This window comes from Ceratosolen solmsi, unplaced genomic scaffold (assembly GCF_000503995.2).
Source record: "Ceratosolen solmsi marchali unplaced genomic scaffold, CerSol_1.0 scaffold30, whole genome shotgun sequence".
Classification (NCBI taxonomy): domain Eukaryota; kingdom Metazoa; phylum Arthropoda; class Insecta; order Hymenoptera; family Agaonidae; genus Ceratosolen; species Ceratosolen solmsi.
In genome coordinates this window covers 6,258,901-6,273,993 of record NW_011948421.1, presented here as the reverse complement: position 1 = coordinate 6,273,993, position 15,093 = coordinate 6,258,901, and the positions used below count along the sequence as shown (strand labels likewise).

Below are 15,093 nucleotides of genomic sequence, written 5' to 3'. Positions count from 1 at the left end.
TGAATTCCATTAAAAATATTAGACACTAAATAAGATGAAAGTATACAATTTATTAGATATTTAATATTTGATAGATGTGATAGTATGGCATTAAATAGTGTTCTCATGATAATGACGAAAAATTGAAGAAGCTGATAAGAAAATTTATAATATATAAATATCATAAATCTCAACTAGTATTATAAATCCTGAAATATTTTAAGAATGTAATAAATAAAGCAAGGAAAATATTGAGTTAGAGTAGTATAAATGAGTCCCAAAAAACTTTTATTTAATAAAAACGAATAACTCTACAATATACAAAAAACAATAGAATTATAAATATAAAAGCTAGAGTCTAACTTCGAAAAGAGTGCTAAAGCAATGATGGAGAAAGAAGATCAGTGCCAACAATAGTAAACATTTAAAGTAAAATAAGTTGGATTTTATCTTATATCACCAAAAAAAAAAAAAAACAGAAATAATCTAAAAAATAAAAATAAAAGTGGAAAAGTTCTCTGCTTTGCATCAATAATTTAAAAACAAATTTTCAATTCAAATATTCATACGTCAGACAAATTAATTTAAAATAATTTATTTATTTTATCTATTAATTGAATAATTAACTTGTCACTAATCACATAATGAATAATTCAGATAATGATGTTCCAGGATAGAAGTCTTTTTATATAATAGAGATATTAATTGTAATCATCTGTTTAAACAACTTTTTTTAAAATAAGTACAAAAGTAATCTATTTTTGTGGGATACATGATTAATATAATTATTTACCGAGATAAAATTTCATAAATTACATAATCAAAATCTCAAAAAATATTAAAATTATCTAAAAACATATACAAAATTAAACTGAACAATAAAAATATTATGATTCAACTTCTTATGAATTTCATTAAATAAATTCTTTAAATTTATTCTATTTATCCTAATAGTTATTATCAATATCCCATATAAATAAAATTTATAATAACGATTTAGTTATAACGTTAATAAAAAATTATACAATTAATCATTCTGCTTTTGATTATATTTTTGAATAAAAATATAATCTGGTACAAATTTATTTGGGAAATCATATTACTATTTAGTAAGTAATTTTCTTGCTTACTGGTTTTCCAACATTGTTCTTAAACTTGAATATTTTTAAAACATTGTCATCTTCATACATATTACATGTATAAAAAATATACAAAAATGATGTCAATAAGGTTATCTGTATTTTTTTTTTTTTTATTTAAATTAAAACAATCTAAACATAACATAAAGAGGTTAAATAAATTTGAAAAATTTAAATCTTTTTTAATATTTAATACTTACTTTGAAATAACTTTTTAATAAATGCAATTTCAACTCATATTTTTAATATGATGTATATAATGTAGTTGCTTAAGATTTATTTTTAAATTAAAGGATTTAATCTTTTATTCACATGAACTATTATATATTTAAGTTTTCTTTTAATTTTAATCAATTCACTTAATTTATTTTTAAAAAAGGGAAATGATCATTTGTGTATATTGTCGTGTGATATGTACTCGTCTAACTGTTCTTATATTTAGAAAATTACTAAAATAATAAATTGAATGGAAGCAACTTGAACCAATAAAACCTTTTGTGAATTATTTCTCAACAACGATAATTATGAAAAAAAAGCAATTCATATCAATAAATGATTATTTTCGAAAATTCAGAAATAAAATATAAATACCATTTAATAATTCCCATAGTTTCATAGATCCAAAAATTTCGACGTACAAATCGATCGATGTTGCAACGAACTTCAGAAGAAGCGTATTATACGCCGTGTATATCACTACGGTGTGTCATACTTAAATTTGTAAACTATGTATCGGTTGTGCGTGTAAGCAGTGACTCAGGCTACCTTACGTACCTCTACATCTACCTTCACTGGCCCCAGTTACCACAGGTTTCATTAGTTCCAATATCGAATCGAATTATTTTTGTATACAAATTATAACGCGGCCTTTCAGCTTATTGTATGTATCGTGCATTACAGTGACGTATAAAAAATTAAACTTAGTATAATTTATGATTATCAATTTTTTCTTTCAATTTACTCATTGTTTTGCAAATTATTAAAATGTGTGCGAAAATGGCTTTCCAGCACCAGGCTGGCACAGCGATGGAATGTCTTAGTGTAAGAAAATTCGCTATACAAAAAGTTACAGTAATGAATTTCGGCTGTTTTTGTTTTTTACTTTGCAGGATTTCTCGATCCTTTTCATTTTTTAATTAACAGTGAATATTAAACTGTAAAAATTAATAATCTAAAGTTATTTAATCCTCTAATTTATTATTATTTAGAATTTTTAAGGTTTATTTAAAATAAACTATATTATTATTTTTATTAACAATAATATATTATTAATAAATAAAATTCACTAATTATTTATTCCTAATATTTTTACATTCATTTTATAATGGAAAGTTTTTCAGTTGTATATAATTTATTTGTAATATTGTTTTTTTTAAGTATTTTATCAATATATTTTAACCTTAAAATGAATAATTCAGATTAAAACCTAATCTATTATTAATATTTTTTAATGATTATCTCTAATATTATAATAAACAATATCAAATTTAATTTTACAGACATGAAATGTTGTAATTATTAATTATTTTAATTTCAATTTTAGATTCCAATTACGCTTCATAAAGAGACGGAAATAAATACAAATGGTGAGGAAGTAATGAAGTGTGGTTTCAAAATAGGAGGTGGTATTGATCAAGATTACAAAAAAAGTCCTCAAGGTTACACAGACAATGTAATAAATAGTAATTTACAATATTTTAAACAAAAACCGATTAATTAAAAAGTTTATAAAATATAAAAATGAGTTCTATTTCATATAATTATATATTTTGAAGATTGTTTAAAATTATGTATTTCAATCTTAAAATTTGTAACACCAATATTTGCTCTTATTTTTTGTAGGGAATATATGTTACAGAAGTACATGAAGGATCTCCAGCAGCAAAAAGTGGTTTAAGAATGCACGATAAGATATTACAATGCAATGGCTATGATTTTACAATGGTGACTCATAAAAAAGCAGTTGGATATATTAGAAAACATCCAGTATTGAATCTTTTAGTAGCTCGCAAAGGAGTGACAAGTACTTAAAATAAATGCTAAGAAAGATGTGCTATTTTTATTAAGATAAATTTAATTGCAAAATTTTTATTTATATCACATTTACATATTTCTTTTATTTAATTATTTATTTCGTGATTATTTAAATTTTTTATATTAGAAATGAAGAATATATTAATTTCTAATGATGTATTCAAATAATAAATTCACATATGTTAAATAATATATTTATAAAAGGTTTTTCAAAATAAATACTTACAGTATTATAAATTTTAATACATTAAAATATACAAATAATAAATTGAGAAATATACAAATTAAGCATGAAAGGCACATCTTTCAAAACAAATAATATCCAAAGTATTATACACAACTGCAGTAATATCATTACTAAATGTGTGTACATGTATATAATGAATATTTAAAATCATAACCACCGAATGAAATGAAAATAGGAATTTTTAATAATAGCATTAACTAAATTATACTAATGTATTCAAAAAATTCCATCAATTATTCAATATATGTTAATTATTTCTATGGCCGTGAAAATATATTAAATTAATTTTAAATTTGATATATTATCTCTATAATCTGAAGTAAATTCAATTTATTTTCAATAAGTTTGTTTGAAAATATTTTAATTAGATATTTATGATAATAATATAATTATACATTTAACTTTTAAATATTAGAATTTTTTTCGTAAAAACTTTATCTTGGTCCTAATTATAAATGGCTCATGAAACAATGAATTTTAAGGCTATATTTTTTTAAATTAGAAATAAATGATTGGAATTTGAAATTAATATTCTATCACATAATGGAATTATGTGACCTAGTCTTTAAGATCAGAGGTAACAAAGTAGAAAGAAATAAGCAATAAAAAATACATTTTGCTATTGTTATATATTATATTTGTTTACAAACTATATGATACCATGTTATATATAGTGTAGCAATATTTATTTCTTTAAATATTTGTATTATAACTTGCAGTGATATGCAAAAATCATAGATCTACAAAAAAAAAGGTAAAACTATTATAAAATTTATACATTTTCAAAAGCCTATGTTTAATCAGTATCATAATAAATTACTGTTTTAATAAAAATTAAATAGAAATTTTATAATAGTTTCCTTATTCCCAAAGAATTGTACGAATATAAAATAAAAGATCAAAATCTTAAATTACATAACATTTTAACTTAATGTAGTTGTGCAGTTAAAATAATTGTATAATGCTTCATTAGAAAATTTGTACATCTATATTTTTTATGTATATTTCTATTTATTAATTTATTTGTATTTTTTAATATGCATAAAATAATTTTAATATACACTATAGAAACTCATATTTGCTTACAAATATAAATATAAAAATATTAACTTCAAAATATGTTGCTTTAACAATATTTTTATAAATTTTTTTTATAAAGTTGTTTGTATATGTAACATCAATATTCTAATTTATATAGTCGAATGTAACATTTTATGTAAACCGAAAATTATCATGTAAAGAGCAAATAAAGGATAATACTGTATGTTAATTTAGTTAATTTTGTAAAACTTATTTTATTCTTTGGTGATTTCATGAACTAATTTATTCATTTTTATAGGTAAAAACTTAACAAAATCTTTGCAAATATTAAGTTCTACTGACATGAGTTCAGCAGCTTTCAAGTCATTTTTGCAATAATTAACTACAAATGTATAGGCATCTAAGCTTTTCTTTGCATTATCAAATTGTAATTGTTTATTTGATGTAATACATTTGTTATATAGTCTACCTAAATGAAAATATGCACATAAAGCAGGTCTAAGTATATCTTCTGAAAATTTATTTTGACTAAATTCGTTTAAAGAATTTAAAAATTTTGTAAAGTTTTTAATAGCAGATTTAATTAAATTATTAATTCTAGTGATCATATGAAGTGTTGGCCTTTCATTAATTATTTTTAAATGATCCAATTTAATGTCTAAGATCTCAGAATATGTTTCTCCAAGTTCAATCCAAATTTGTTGACAAATAGATTTGTAATATTTCTCATTTAATTGATTCACTATATTTTCTAATAAATCAACTCTTCTTTTATGCATTTTAGCTTGTCGTGCATCATTTTCTTCAAAAAATGCGAGATACTTATAAAGTTGTGACATATCCTGAATAATTTGTACATGATCAGATGCTTGATTTTCTAAAGTAAAATATTTCTGTGCATTGTCAAGCCACTTTTGTACATTCAAAAAAACTCCCTTTGCATCATTAAAATCTAACAAATATTTGTCTGTAATCTTGTCAGCAATGGGTTTCAAATCATTCTCTATAATTTTAAAATTCAAACTATCAAGACATTCTTGGCTTATTTCAGATTTATCATCAGGCCTAATTTTAGTACTTTTTGGGATATATTTTTCTTCTCCATTTTCATTAATGAATATCAGACGTTCTCTTGACATACTCATAAGCAAAATACCATATTTTGCCCAACAACGATTAATATCAGCACTTCTATGTTTAAAATTCTCCCATTTAGATTCCAAAATTTCAATATCTTCTGTTGGTGTTTTCAGGCTTAAAAATAAATATATATAAATATTTGTAAGATATATCTCATTTTATTATGTAATATTTAGAATCAGTATTAAGTGAAAAAGCCTATACATCTTAATAAGAATATAAATATTATTATAAATGTTAATATATTGTTTATTATTTATATTTATTTTTATTGGGTTTCATGAAAATTAAAAATCTTAATTTAATGTACATTAAACTACAATTTTTTCCATGTATATAAAATGGAATATAAATGTAATTTATTTTTTAATTGCTAAATTAAATATTTACCTCATATTTTTTAAGGTACTTTCATACTTTTCTAGGATACATGTTGCAGCAGCAAGGTGATGTTTTGCCTGTCTAAAACCTCCCTTTTCCATGAAAAATTGAGATAATGTGGCAGCATTTAATGCCCAATCAATACTATCAAAATCATTCATTTCTAACTGCCTATTTAATGTCATATGGCAATAAATTGCAGATTTAATAAAATAATTTAAACTACCATATATTTGAGCTAAGTAATAAAGGGTTAATGTATGGTGTTTTTCAATAGCTTCTATTGGTGATGAATCCTTACAATCTTTGATACCAAATATATTAAACATACTGTAAATATTAAAATTACATCCTTTCAAACATTTATAATCTTTGAATTCCTTTTCAGCACATTCTAAATATTCCTTTGCTTTTGTTGCTTGATCCTGTTTAGACCATAATATACCTAATTGATTTAAAGCATTTATCATGAACAATATTGTATTTGATTTTATTTCCATTTTGTTTAATATACCAATACAATTTGTAAGATAATCTTGACCAGCCTTTAATTCTTCAGTTTCAATAGCAACTATACCTAGATTTAAATATACACAAGCAAGCATGGATGTCATTTCATCTTCTTGTGGCTTCATATTATCAATAAAATTAAGTAAAACAGTTTGCATATTTTTCAATATCTCCATAGCTGCATATTTACTTTTATAAGGTTCAGTGATAAGATCATTCAAACTATCTTCATCTATTAATTTTCTTACTATTATATATTTTTCTTTAAGTTCAGCCTTAATAACTTCAATAATAGTCTGATAATTTTCCATTATTTTATATTATTTTCTATTTGGCAAATACTCAAATCTACAATAGTAATTATCTATGTAAATATGTTACTAATTATTTAAAAAATAATTTGCATTAAATGTTTAAAGATATAGTTTTAATATTTTATTTTGGATATATATTTTTATATGCTATTTTAAATACAAGTAATGTTAAAATTTATATATTAATTAAAAAAAATATAAACATTAAAATTTTAATTTAAATTTCATTAAAATATAACCTATAAAGGAAGAAAATTTTTGTTTATTTTTTTCAAAAGATATCGATGTATTTATGTATTACTACAGTTTTCAAAGATTTTATATATCTTTTGTTAATTATTAATAATTTTCAATTTCGTATACTTTTGATGATTAATGTATTAACGATTAATTAAATGCTTACGTTCAATCTACACCATCAATCATAAAAATAACTTCCAAACTATATCAAACTGACATTAATACACGTGTAATTTATTACAGGAATTCTCTTGTAATACGATTTATCAGTCAGCTATCCCATTATACAAACTTCAATAGAATACGGGTATGAAAACAAATATTTAATAAAAGTAAATTTTTTTAATAAATAATTCATTAAAAAAATATAATTTAAATATTAATTTTTTATTAATATTAATACATATATTTTTTTAATACGAATAATATGAATATATTTATTTTATATAAATTTATTAAATTGTTATATTATTGATATTAAAATTATTTAATTTGATTTTAAAAATATGTCTATATTAAAATGAATTAAACTTGAATACTAATAATTATGAGTTTATTTAAATTGAATAAAATTTACTATTTTCATTAGATATACTTCTACCAAAATATTTATTCATAATTGCATAAACCAAATAATTAACTAATTTAAATAGATATGAATATTATGTTTTACTATGTAGTTATTTTAAATTTGGTTTTACTTGAAACATGCTTTACAATAAAATATTAAATAATATACAGTGTTTATAAAAAATCATTTTAATAGATGTTAAAAAGCTGTTTTACAAAACAACTAATATTCAAAGAAAAAAATTTTCCAAACATTAAATCCATTTTCTCCAAACTACAGTTTTAAAGTTAACTAACTGTATAATCTGAACAATGTTAGAATTACTATAATTAAATTTTTATGTAATTCATTCAATAATTCATTTTTGTTACTGATTTAAATTGTTAATTTAATTGAGTTAAATTGTTAAAGTTATTGAATTAAAATGTTTGTAATCTGTTTTAAATAAAATTTTCTTTTATATATATACGTTCTAGAACTCTTTAAATACTTTTTTTTAATTATATGTATTTATCATTAATAATGTTTAATAACAATTTTTTGACATTGCAAATGATTATATAACACAATATAAAAAATTAATAATTGAGTCGTTTTTATAAAAGAAAAATAAAAAAAATGTTAATCTGAATAGATAATAAATTAAAAAATATATATATATTTAAAAATAATATAAATATTCATTATATGTACTGACAATAATATAATTATTTTATAAATACTCAAGAATACTTCTTACAAGTCTTTCAAAATCGTATATATGGAATAAAAATTGTTTTAATCCTCTTTATTCTGTATTTCAATTAGTAAATCTAGTACAATTTTCAAATTTTCTTTGACTTTAATGAAGTTTTCTGTAATTCCAGATTGGTCTTCCCATATCAGATCTTCCACTTTTTTAATTACTGATTGAAGACACAATTTAACACTAACAAGTATAACTTTTTTCTGGGTATTTGAACAATTTGTTAAATAGCTCATGGATATTTCTGCTAATCTTAAACAAATACCAAGTACTTTGTTTACGTCTTCTACACTTTTAAACGATCTGTGATGACACATGAAAGAAATAAAAATTTTACTTTATTAAATTGAATAATATTCAGTTTATTTAAAGTATAATCAATAAAAACTAATTCGTAATTAAACAATAATTAAAATTTAATGAAATTTCATACGTTAAACTGAAATATTTATCATCAATAGTAAAATGTAATATGATGAATTTTTACCTCATCTTAAATATAAATAAATTTAATTATATATAATATTGATTCAATGATTAGTATAATTAGTCAATAGTTAGAATATAATAAATACAGATACAAAATTATAGTATTCGATTAGTTCACAAATAATTATATGATATTAAAAATATTTGAACTCTCATTTATAAGCATAAATATTTCGATAGTTATTTTCAAATTCAATGCAATGTCATTAATCAATAAAACTGTTTATACCTAGGATTAGAAATAGCTGCTCCATATGCTCGTTGAAAATATTGAATCGCCTTCTGATATTCCATGCCATTATTTTTCAATACAGTAAGTTCAGCATATAATATCCAGATATCTGAATTGTTTGAAATTGAAGCAGTTAATCGGCCAAAAAGTTCCAGAGTATTTTTTAAATATTTTCTTGATGGATTTTCATAGAAGTCTTTCACATTGTTAATTATAGCTTTTGATAAAATACTAAGAATTTCAATATCTACATAGACTCCTTTTAAATCCATAATACGATGGTAGCAATGAATTACCTAAAAATTTCATAATAATTTCGAATATTAATGAATTCTTTGAAATAATATACAACTAAATTGTTATTTTAATTTAATACCAACGATAATTTTTTATCCAAAAAAGTATCTATTATTAGTTATTAGATAATTGTTTCTATAACACTTTTTAAAGATTTAGTAGTAAAAAGTCATCAAAATATTGTTAGTTAAATTTTACTTACTTCTGAAAAATGACCTAAGTCAATGCTAACAACCATCAAATTACCCCATACTTCCCATTTATTAAAGTTACATTTAATTGCATCTTGCAAAGAATACCAAGCTCTTCGTTTATCTCCCAATTTGATATATACTTTTGCTAAATTATTCCATACTTCAAAATTCTGAAATGTTAATTATATTTCTCATTAAAACATTTCTTTTCACGATTTCATCTAATATAGAAATAATAATAGATATAAACCGATTGTTCTAAGACACAGTATTTTCTATAAGCCGAAGCTGCAACTTTCCAATCTTTTATTTGCATAGCAGCAAAACCAAGTCTTTCCAAAACACTCTCTTGAATATTGTTTAGTTCTATTGACAGTTTTAGATGTACTACTGATTCTTTATACTATTGATAATAAAAATTCTTGTAAATATTATTTTCTACTAAAAATAAATTTTATCCAAAAAGTAATTAAGTGCTTACATTTTTTTTTGAATAATAATAAAGACCCCAATGTCGCTGCGCACGACTACTTTTTTCACCCGAAAGTTTCCATGCTGTTTCATAATATTCAACTTTTTCTGTTACATCACCTAATAAACACCATAGCTTTACAGTGGGTTTTTTAGATAATTCTTGTTGTATAATTTCAGCTGCCTGAAAAATAATTGTAACATAATTTATAAATTACAATTGTACATGTTATAATTTTATGAATTTAAATTCCATTTTAATTATTACAGTCGCATTGTTTGCTATTTACAAATAAATATAATTAATTCAAATTATATAAGGAAACAGAATTTCTATATTATGTTTGTGAAACATTTTTGTTATTTATATATTTTATATACCTTGTATTTTTTTTCTAAAATTGTATAACAAATAATTACATCCTCCCATAAAGAAAGACTTAAATAATGATCTAGTGCTCCTTTAACCATTCCAAGATTTAACATCATATTTGCTAAATGTTTTTTAAATAACCATATTGGATTCATTCCACTTGCAAAAAATAAATCCAATCTAAAAGAGATAAATGTTTTTGATATATTTAATTGATCGATTAAATACTCTATTTGTGATAAAGAACGTTCTATAGTTCTTTTATTATTGGATTCCAAAATACAACGTTGAAATAATGCTGACATTCTTAAAGACCAATTTTTTGTATTATCGATTACATTCTGAAATAAACATTTTTGTATAAATCACTTAGTGATAAAAATAAAAATTATTTAAACAAAATAATGACTACATTTAAATAAGGTATGATTTCTTCATCTGTCAGTTGGTCATTTGGTTGAGATAATTTCAGCTGAAAACTAAATAAAAAATTTGTATTTATATACTACAAAACCAATGTAATATTATTTTAAATAAATATATTTACAATTTTGTCATGATAATTGCTTCTTCGATACAGCCAAGTTCAACATTTTTTCTTTCAATTAAAAATTCTACTTTTTCCAAACGTAAATCATCACTTAAATTTATCACCTTCGGTAATATCTCACATACTCTGTGAGGAAAAAGGTCCTTATCAACTTTAGCATTTAAGTATAATTGTGGTTTTGCTTGTTGTTGATATTTTGTACGTTTTCCTAATGCACCTTCAAGATCAAAGCTTAATTTTGCTACTGCTCTAGCATCTTCTAAATAAATTTCTGAACTTTGAATTCTTCTATAATAAAAATAAAATTGTGCCACTTCAATATTAAACAATGTTCGAAGAGAATCGTTATTTATTAAATTAGATATAGATATTTGTTTAATTAAATTTTCTGATTTATTAAATAGATTTTCAGATGCTTCTTCTAAAATTAACTGATGAATGTGATTCACTCTAAATAACCACCACAAAGAGCTAGGTAAATGTTTATGAAGCTGATCATTATTTAATATTATTTTAGCAAAATAAAGTAATTCGGATTTAGAAACATTTTCATTAAATTGGTCATGAAAAGATAAATATGTCGATGCTCTTCTTCTAAGTCTTAATAAACTATCAATATCTTCTTTTTTAAAGGGTCCAGTCCAGTTACTTTGAATAAAGTATAAAAATGAGGCGACACTAATATAAAACCAATTTTTACAATTATCATTATTTATGGAAATATTTTCTTCAATATTTTCATCAATTAAATTTAAAATTATAGACGAAAAAAATTCATTCTTGAGTACTACTTCATATTCACCATTTAATATTTCTTTTACATATGGAGATACATCAGTTTCACCTATCATAAAAACCAAACATATAAAAATTTACTAATTGAAATAAATAAAATTACTTACTATCTGGTATTGGAATATTTATTAGTAAATACTGTTCAAACTTTTGAATTTCATTCATTATATTGCTTTATGATTCAAACAATTGAATTTAAAAAATTAAATTTTCAATATTAAACCTTCGAAATTAAATCTGTATCTATAAGCACGTTTTCAAATTCATGTCAAACATTACTTACATAACCTAATCATAAGAAAATAAGATTCATTCGCATTATTTTCTTTTAATATACAGATTAATAGTACTTTCTAATAATAAATTTTTGGATATTCAAGTATTTAATAATTTACAAATCTTAAAATGTTATCAAATATATGTACATTTTAAAAGTATTTTAAGAATAAAAATATATTTTATTTATAAATTTGTAATAATAATTGATAATTCATTTTTATTAAAAATATTGTTATAATTTCTTAACGTGGACACATAACACTTCGGCCACCATCAACAGCTAAAGTTTGACCAGTAATGAAACTAGCATCGTCACTAGCTAAAAATACAATTGTTTTAGCTACTTCATCTGAACTTCCAGGACGTCCAAGTGCATGGGTAGTTTTACTATGATCAAAGAATGCTTTTAATTTTTCTTCATTCATACCACTATTTCTATGCAAATTTGTTATAATTACACCTGGATTTACAGCATTTACACGTACCTACAAAAATAATAATGTATATTGAAATTTTATGATATTAATATGTTATAAAATGAGTATTAAAATACTATTAAAGATTAATATAATTTTTATTTTATTGTTTTACTTTTAAGGAATTTTCTTATAATTAACATTTTATGATTAAAAATTTAATTTACATTGCTATTATAAGTCAATTTATTTTTATTTGAAATTTTGTAGTAGGTAATTGAATAAATTTTATAAAATTAAGTACTTGTTTATCAGCTAATTCTAATGCAACACATCGAGTAAATTGATCAATTGCAGATTTACTCATACAATAAGATAAAACTCCAGGGAAAGCTCTAGTTCCTGCTACGCTTGATACATTTACTATATTTCCTTTAGTTTTTATTAAATATGGTACAGCCAACATTGTTAAATAATAAATAGATTTGACATTAACATCGAAAATTCTAAAATATAAAATGTTTTATTTTCAGCTGCTTTAAATAAGATATATATATTTGAATTATTGAATTAATATTTCCTTAATACATTTTATTTATTTTATGTAATTTATACCTGTTATATATTATATTTTAAATAATTTATATTATATTTTAAAAATTTATAATATTGGACAAAAATTTTAATGATGCTAAAATTAAATAGAATATCTAATTTTAACAACCAAGTAAATATGTTTAATTAATTTTTTATTTTATAATAAATAAACTATAAAAAATATGCCTTTACCTATTATATTGTTCTAAGCTAGTATTCTGGATAGTACCTGACTCCAAAATTCCAGCATTATTTATCAAAACATCAAGTTTACCATATTTTTGTATAGTAAAATCAAGAATATTTTTCACATCAATTTCATTGGTCATCTCACCAGTAACAATATATGGCTTAGGTTCTTTGCATTGTTCAACAACTTTTTGCAAATTCTGAATATTGCGTCCATGAAGGGAAAGTAAAGCACCTAATTGTGAAAAATACACAGCTGTTGTTGCACCAATGCCAGAACTAGCACCTGTGATTAAAACAACTTTCCCCACAAATGACATTATATTACTTTTGTTCTTCTTTCAAATAATCTATTTTGAATAAAAAAATATATAATTAACTAATAAGAATTCATAACCTAAATTATATTAATAAAATATAGATCAATAAATAATAAAATGTAACATTTGTGATATATCCTTTATCATCCATAGAACAATGCGAATTAGATATATAAATTTATAATAGATAAAATGAAAAATAATCTCAGATGAGTAGCAAATATATTTTATTACTTAACATATAATTCTACAAGATTTTTATTTTACAGTAAGTTTATTGCGTTAATCTATATCCATAGTTATTTAAAAATACTATATTTAAATAATACGATGTTAGTTCGTGTTAAAAATATAAAAAGAATTTGTGAATATTTATTTATCAATTTCATAAAGAGATTCATATATACATTTATTATATCATTATAAATATTATAAATATAATTATATATACATACATAATGACTTCTAATCTTCTAATCTTCGAACTATACAATAACCCTAAAACATAAAAATTTAATATTTAAATAAAAAATATTCATAAGTATTAAAATCTAATTAAATTCTAATTTATTACTATATTTTAAACTAAAAAATAAAAAGTTTATACTAAACTCTTGAGATGTACAATACATAGATTGAAATATATTATATTAAGAAAATAAATTAACATTTATAAAAGATAATAAATAAATATAATAAAAATACTAAATAAATAGATATAATAAAAATAAAATTATTTATGAAAATATTGATACAATTTTAATTTAGAAATCTAATATAAATTCTATAAAAAATATAAAAGACTATGTCTTTTATATTATTATGCTATTTATACTATTTTGCAAAACAATGTTTATTTTAAATAAAAAATATATTATCTAATATTAAATAGTAATAAACTATAAAAATGTCACTGTTATAGAATGTTAAATCAGAAATAAAAATAAAAATAAAAAAAAGGAATAAAAAGATATTGGAAGAACTTTGGTCCAGCAAAAAAATTATTCAGCTTTAAATATATTATATTGTATATTTTAACATTTTATTTTATTTTCTATTCAAATATTAGATTTTTTTTTTTTAATAATTATTGATAAAAGTTACAATAGCTTTTATTAATGTAGATATAAAAAATAGTCAAATAAATATAGTGTATTCATGTAAGCTTTGTAGAATGGAATAAATAACAGAAATAATTTATACATAACAATTTCATTTAAAAAAAATTTTTTTAATTTTCTACTCTTAACTACATTAATAGATAATATATTGTTTTCTATTATTTCTTTTCGTAATCTGACTTATTAAAATGCTTCATATTAAATATTTTGAAATAACTATTCTTTTCATTATAAATAAACACGCAAAATTAAAACAAAGCTATAAATTTTATATAAAAAAATATTTTATAATGTAAGAGAAAAGATTATATTTAATATATTTAATTGAATAAAAAAATAATATTAATATTAATGTTTAATTGTAATATATAAAACAAACGCATTTATATTGTCCTATATTAATATATTTAACAAAAATTTTTTAAATAT

The 15,093-nt window shown here is 21.2% G+C and overlaps 4 protein-coding genes across 6 annotated transcripts; 1 reads left to right on the top strand and 3 right to left on the bottom strand.

The window, feature by feature from the left end:
- The first annotated feature begins 1,727 nt into the window (after window positions 1-1,727).
- LOC105361455 (uncharacterized protein C45G9.7) lies at window positions 1,728-3,184 on the top strand. Of its 3 annotated transcripts, XM_011498633.1 has the most exons (4): window positions 1,729-1,928; window positions 2,127-2,159; window positions 2,662-2,790; window positions 2,961-3,184. In XM_011498633.1, exons 1-4 carry the CDS (start codon window positions 1,767-1,769, stop codon window positions 3,147-3,149), a joined length of 513 nt encoding a protein of 170 aa, XP_011496935.1. In that variant the 5' UTR covers window positions 1,729-1,766; the 3' UTR covers window positions 3,150-3,184. The 3 variants fall into 3 exon arrangements, with proteins under 3 accessions (XP_011496936.1, XP_011496935.1, XP_011496937.1); XM_011498634.1 differs by lacking the exon at window positions 2,127-2,159 and having other exon boundaries at window positions 1,728-1,928; XM_011498635.1 differs by lacking the exon at window positions 1,729-1,928 and having other exon boundaries at window positions 1,946-2,159.
- A 1,382-nt stretch (window positions 3,185-4,566) lies between these two features.
- Window positions 4,567-6,819, bottom strand: LOC105361453 (KIF1-binding protein homolog). The gene is made up of 2 exons (XM_011498630.1): window positions 5,971-6,819; window positions 4,567-5,694 (listed from the first exon to the last, which is right to left on the bottom strand). Exons 1-2 carry the CDS (start codon window positions 6,780-6,782, stop codon window positions 4,695-4,697), a joined length of 1,812 nt encoding a protein of 603 aa, XP_011496932.1. The 5' UTR covers window positions 6,783-6,819; the 3' UTR covers window positions 4,567-4,694.
- Window positions 6,820-8,311: 1,492 nt separating this feature from the next.
- LOC105361675 (tetratricopeptide repeat protein 27) lies at window positions 8,312-11,907 on the bottom strand. The gene is made up of 9 exons (XM_011498926.1): window positions 11,850-11,907; window positions 10,945-11,791; window positions 10,810-10,876; window positions 10,406-10,738; window positions 10,035-10,208; window positions 9,804-9,956; window positions 9,562-9,723; window positions 9,060-9,358; window positions 8,312-8,644 (listed from the first exon to the last, which is right to left on the bottom strand). Exons 1-9 carry the CDS (start codon window positions 11,905-11,907, stop codon window positions 8,374-8,376), a joined length of 2,364 nt encoding a protein of 787 aa, XP_011497228.1. The 3' UTR covers window positions 8,312-8,373.
- Window positions 11,908-12,223: 316 nt separating this feature from the next.
- Window positions 12,224-13,596, bottom strand: LOC105361452 (dehydrogenase/reductase SDR family member 4). Its single transcript, XM_011498629.1, has 3 exons — window positions 13,227-13,596; window positions 12,742-12,943; window positions 12,224-12,506 (listed from the first exon to the last, which is right to left on the bottom strand). Exons 1-3 carry the CDS (start codon window positions 13,541-13,543, stop codon window positions 12,264-12,266), a joined length of 762 nt encoding a protein of 253 aa, XP_011496931.1. The 5' UTR covers window positions 13,544-13,596; the 3' UTR covers window positions 12,224-12,263.
- Window positions 13,597-15,093: the final 1,497 nt, after the last annotated feature.

Coding starts and splice junctions, on each gene's coding strand:
- LOC105361453 (XM_011498630.1), bottom strand. CDS start 6,782: ATGGAAAATTATCAGACTATTATTGAAGTTATTAAGGCTGAACTTAAA. Junction 5,695..5,970: donor AGTACCTTAAAAAATATGAG/GTAAATATTTAA, acceptor TTTATTTTTAAG/CCTGAAAACACCAACAGAAG.
- LOC105361455 (XM_011498633.1), top strand. CDS start 1,767: ATGTTGCAACGAACTTCAGAAGAAGCGTATTATACGCCGTGTATATCA. Junction 1,929..2,126: donor ACTGGCCCCAGTTACCACAG/GTTTCATTAGTT, acceptor ATGGCTTTCCAG/CACCAGGCTGGCACAGCGAT. Junction 2,160..2,661: donor CAGCGATGGAATGTCTTAGT/GTAAGAAAATTC, acceptor TTTCAATTTTAG/ATTCCAATTACGCTTCATAA.
- LOC105361452 (XM_011498629.1), bottom strand. CDS start 13,543: ATGTCATTTGTGGGGAAAGTTGTTTTAATCACAGGTGCTAGTTCTGGC. Junction 12,944..13,226: donor AGCTTAGAACAATATAATAG/GTAAAGGCATAT, acceptor TTTATATTTTAG/AATTTTCGATGTTAATGTCA. Junction 12,507..12,741: donor TAGAATTAGCTGATAAACAA/GTACTTAATTTT, acceptor TTATTTTTGTAG/GTACGTGTAAATGCTGTAAA.
- LOC105361675 (XM_011498926.1), bottom strand. CDS start 11,907: ATGAATGAAATTCAAAAGTTTGAACAGTATTTACTAATAAATATTCCA. Junction 10,877..10,944: donor GCAATTATCATGACAAAATT/GTAAATATATTT, acceptor TTTTTTATTTAG/TTTTCAGCTGAAATTATCTC. Junction 9,724..9,803: donor ACTGTGTCTTAGAACAATCG/GTTTATATCTAT, acceptor TTAACATTTCAG/AATTTTGAAGTATGGAATAA.